General features: G+C 33.8%; 1 protein-coding gene across 1 annotated transcript; it reads right to left on the bottom strand.

Annotated features, from left to right (window-relative positions):
- Positions 1 to 1,217: 1,217 nt before the first annotated feature.
- LOC111800860 (uncharacterized) lies at positions 1,218 to 2,068 on the bottom strand. Its single transcript, XM_023684746.2, has one exon. The coding sequence runs from the start codon at positions 2,002 to 2,004 to the stop codon at positions 1,312 to 1,314; it is 693 nt and encodes a 230-aa protein (XP_023540514.2). The 5' UTR covers positions 2,005 to 2,068; the 3' UTR covers positions 1,218 to 1,311.
- Positions 2,069 to 4,126: the final 2,058 nt, after the last annotated feature.

Genomic DNA, 4,126 nt, shown 5'->3' with positions numbered 1-4,126 from the left:
TAAATATATATAAAGAAAATTGAAAAAAATAAATATATATATTTTGAAAATATATATATAAAGAAGGCAAAACTATGGTTTAAAATTATAATATAAAGTTGCAACAAAAATAAATAAATAAATAAATAAACCCTCTAAAAAGAAAAAAAAAAAAGAAAAAAAAGGAGAGAATAATGAAATTTATAATATTTTTTCCTTAGCATTTGGCATCATATGTTAATAGTAATATGATGATTGATATAAAGATAATTCAATTATTCTTTTTGAAGAAAAAATATAATAATAATCTAATCATTAATCAAGTCTATAGTTTTCACTTTTGATGAAAATAAAATTTATTTTTGGTTATTAAATAAGATATTAAATATAATCATAAAGAATGATCATGACCTAAAATATCATATTTCTTGTTTTTTATTATTTTAGAAACATTTCTAATATTGAAAACCAATAAATGTTTCTCGATGGATTCTACTCATGTGATTCGTCACGAACACGACTCTCCATGGTATGATATTGTTCATAAGCTCTCATGGCTTTACTTTGGGCTTTGGTCTCATACCAATGGAGATGGAGAGAGTATTCTTTTATTATAAAGACATGATCATTCCCTAAATTAGGAGATGTGAGACTTTTATCATCCAACATTTAGGTTATTTACTTTTCACTTCTAAGAGTGGTCCAAGAAAAATCACTATTAGCCTATGAACAAATCTGAACCCCAAAATTTCAATCCTTAAAGATTTAAAGTACACAAAATGAGATTAAAACATAAAGCAGTAGGGCAAAAAATGAAACGGAAGAAGAAATAATGATGAGATATGAGGTAGCTAAAAGCCCCTTCTTCCAAAGATTCTTAAACTTACAAACACTTTCTTTCCCATTGCCCTAAATAAAGGAGTTTGGCAAAATGTCACCAAATCAAATATAGTGGTAATAATCTCCCATTTGAACCAAATAATGTCCCTATTTCTCCCAATTATTGCTCTTCTTTTCCCTTATCAGAATCAATCTCTCTAACATTCATCATATTCTTGGCCCCTCATCTATATTACAGACAATGACCAGAGATGAACATTCACAAATCTTGCACTAATAATAATTACATAAACTTCTTTTCGTTCACAGAATTCCAAGAGCCAAAAGGAAAAGAAAAGAAAAATGTAACAATATGCATATTCTTCAATTTCAACTACGACTTCAGCTTCTGATTCTGCTTTGTTTTTTTTTTAAATATTGTTTTTGTTCTTCAGATTTTCGATTCGAAATTTGAAATTTGAAATTCGAAAATGAGACGAAAGCAGTTGAGATTCAACCTCTGTGTAACGGAGACCGTTCCGTGAGAACGGCCTTTGAAATCTTCGATTGCCGAAAAGCTTTGATCGGACTCGGAAAGTACCACGTCTTAGCCTTCACTGGTGGCCGGACGAATCTCCCGCTAGAATCGGAAACCACAACTGATCTTGACCGGATCATCAACGTTCGTCTCATCGCCTCTTCAACTTCCGCTACTTCCTTCTCTCTCCGCCTGAATTCGATTTCCGCTGCTGTCTCGGTTCTTCCGCTGTCATGGCCGCTCCTCTTACTCCTCGACCTGAAAATCGACCAAAACGACGACGCTCTAGCACTATTACCAGACGACGAACAGTCATCCGAATCTGAAACGAGTCGCGATCTCGATCGAAGAAACGGAATCGCAGCAAGAGAGCGAGAGCGGCGGAAGGCCGGCTCGCCGTCAATCAGATTCGAGAGACGGCCAACGGATCCAAGAGAGGCAACATCGGCGGAGGAGAAGCGAGAGAAAGAGGAGGAAGAAGAAGAAGAAGAAGAGGTAGTGATGGTGGTGGTAGTTACACAACAGTTGCAAGGACGGACGTTGGCGCAGTCAGGGCAGAGAGTGAGGAGGCGGTCACGGAGGCAGAGAGGACATATTCCGATCCTCCGCCGTTTGGAAGGGTGTTTCGGACATTTCCATACGTCGTCTTCATCGCCATAGAACGCCATTTCTTCTCCTCTGTGATGAATTCGTGAAGCTTTTGTGTGCCGTCGCTTTTGAACTCTCTGGTTCTTTTAGTCTCTGATTTTCTTCTTTCCCTTTCGGAAACAAATAAATGGCTATAGAGAAGAGAGAGCCTGAAACTTTATAAAGCTTCGACATGTTAGTGGGGACAGCTTAACTAGGGTTAGTTTTCAACTAACTATAGTTAAGATCCTCGGTTTAGCCGTTGGACATTCTTCTTTCGTTCATGATTTTCGGTATTTAAAACGTTGCCGTTTTGGCTTTCATTTAGATAAATTTGCTCAAATTTTTTTAAAATAATTTATAATTTTAGGGTAAAATATGAAAAATATCTACTTTTTGTTTTAAAAAATATCTTTAATTAAGAAATTAAAAAAATTAAATTTTTTATTTTTTATTTGTGCCCTTTTTCACCCTTAAAATTAATTATTATTCAAGTATTTAACTTCAAGTGAATTTTTACTTTCACCTTGTAAAGAATAAAAACATTACCATTTATTATTATTATTATTTATTATTATAAAACAAGGAACAGTAAATTAAATATTAAAAATTCATTAATTGTCTCCTCTGTCTTTAATGTACATTATTCCTTTAAAGACAAGCAAGTTATAATTTATATATAATTATTTAAATAATATTTTATAAATAAATAAAAAAAAAACCATATAGTTACTGATGTTTTACTCCTCTAATAAACAAATACTCAATTAATTAATATGAAAACAAAAAATAAATAAATTAATTAAAATATTACTTAAGAAACGAAACTACGTCGTATTATGAGTGGGAGTTTGAGTTGGAGGGAAAAAGAAGCGGGCAAGTGGAACTGAACAGACCGTAACGGGAGGAAACGGCTGGGCCCCACAAAATGGTTTGGGCCGTCAAAAACGGATCGGACACTGACTCGGTGTCGGTCCGAGTCATACGACTCGGTCGATTCCTGATCTGACGCACCAATATTTATTTATTTTATTAATTATCTAATTTTTCTGTTAACAACTAATTAATTTAATTATAGTAAAACATGCGTTTTTGTTGACATAATCCTTAAAAGTTTCGAATATGTTTTTGTTTTTGTTCTCCGACGTTACCAATAATTTTGTTTTTAGTCAATGTTTTTTTAGTGTATTTATTAGACATATTGCTTAAATTATGTGCATTTGTTGGAATTATTATTATAATGCTACGGGGAAATAAATACCTTGGAGGCCCGGGAGTATGAGCCGAGCCATACGAGTCAATTCTAAGAAGTCACCTAATATAGAGTTGCTCCGAGGTAAAACAAGCTTAACTATGGAGTTTCTATGATTGAGCTATTGAAAGGACGGTGCACCTTGTTGGTATAAATAGTAACTCTCATTTCTTTTAAGTATTTCTTAGTGATCTTATTCTCATGAGCGTTCTCGTTTGAATGTAGTCTCGGCTCGTTCATGTACTATAAAGACTAGAGGTATGAATGAATGTAAAAGTTGGTGTCAAGTCATTTCTTTTTTCATTTTGTCCGTACGATTCCTTTATGTAAAGACACTCGAGAAACAAACAAATCCAAGGGAGAAGAAGATAAAAGTAAGTTCATTTAGGTGGAATTCATAATTCAATTCTTATAAATATCTATCTAATGCTCGGAATTTTGCTAATTGTAGTGTTCATAGGCTTTGATGAGCTAGTGGTCTAGTGATCGGGGTCTGTAGCGATGACACAAGATGAGATTTGCTTCTGGCCAAGTTTACGGTTTAGGGTTTTCGTTGTGATCCTGATCCGAGCCATAACCCTAAAATTTCAAGGCGAGTTTGAACGGGGAGTCATATAGGTAAATCCTCAGCAAAAAAGTCAAACGTTCAAATCTCCACCCCACGTAGTATAAACCTCGAGGTTAGAAAATGGCTTCAACTAGGCCCAATACACATGCATCGGCCCATTAACTTCATATGTTTTAAGGCCCATAACAAAAGCCCACAATCCATTCTTTGACCAAGTCAACCCTCTAACTTTTAAACCCCAAAGACTTAATTAAACTTACAAAGACTTAATTAAAAAATTACCTTATTGAATTAAATTGAAATTAAATTTTTAAATATTTAAATAAATTTATCTTAAAATAAG

The sequence above is a fragment of the Cucurbita pepo genome, chromosome 8 (genome assembly GCF_057944985.1).
Source record: "Cucurbita pepo subsp. pepo isolate OVF chromosome 8, ASM5794498v1, whole genome shotgun sequence".
Lineage (NCBI taxonomy): Eukaryota > Viridiplantae > Streptophyta > Magnoliopsida > Cucurbitales > Cucurbitaceae > Cucurbita > Cucurbita pepo.
Note: the sequence above shows the minus strand (reverse complement) of the source record. Positions and strands in the feature narration are given on the sequence as shown.

Excerpts from the sequence above, each read along its gene's own strand:
- LOC111800860 (XM_023684746.2), bottom strand. The coding sequence starts at position 2,004 with ATGGCGTTCTATGGCGATGAAGACGACGTATGGAAATGTCCGAAACAC.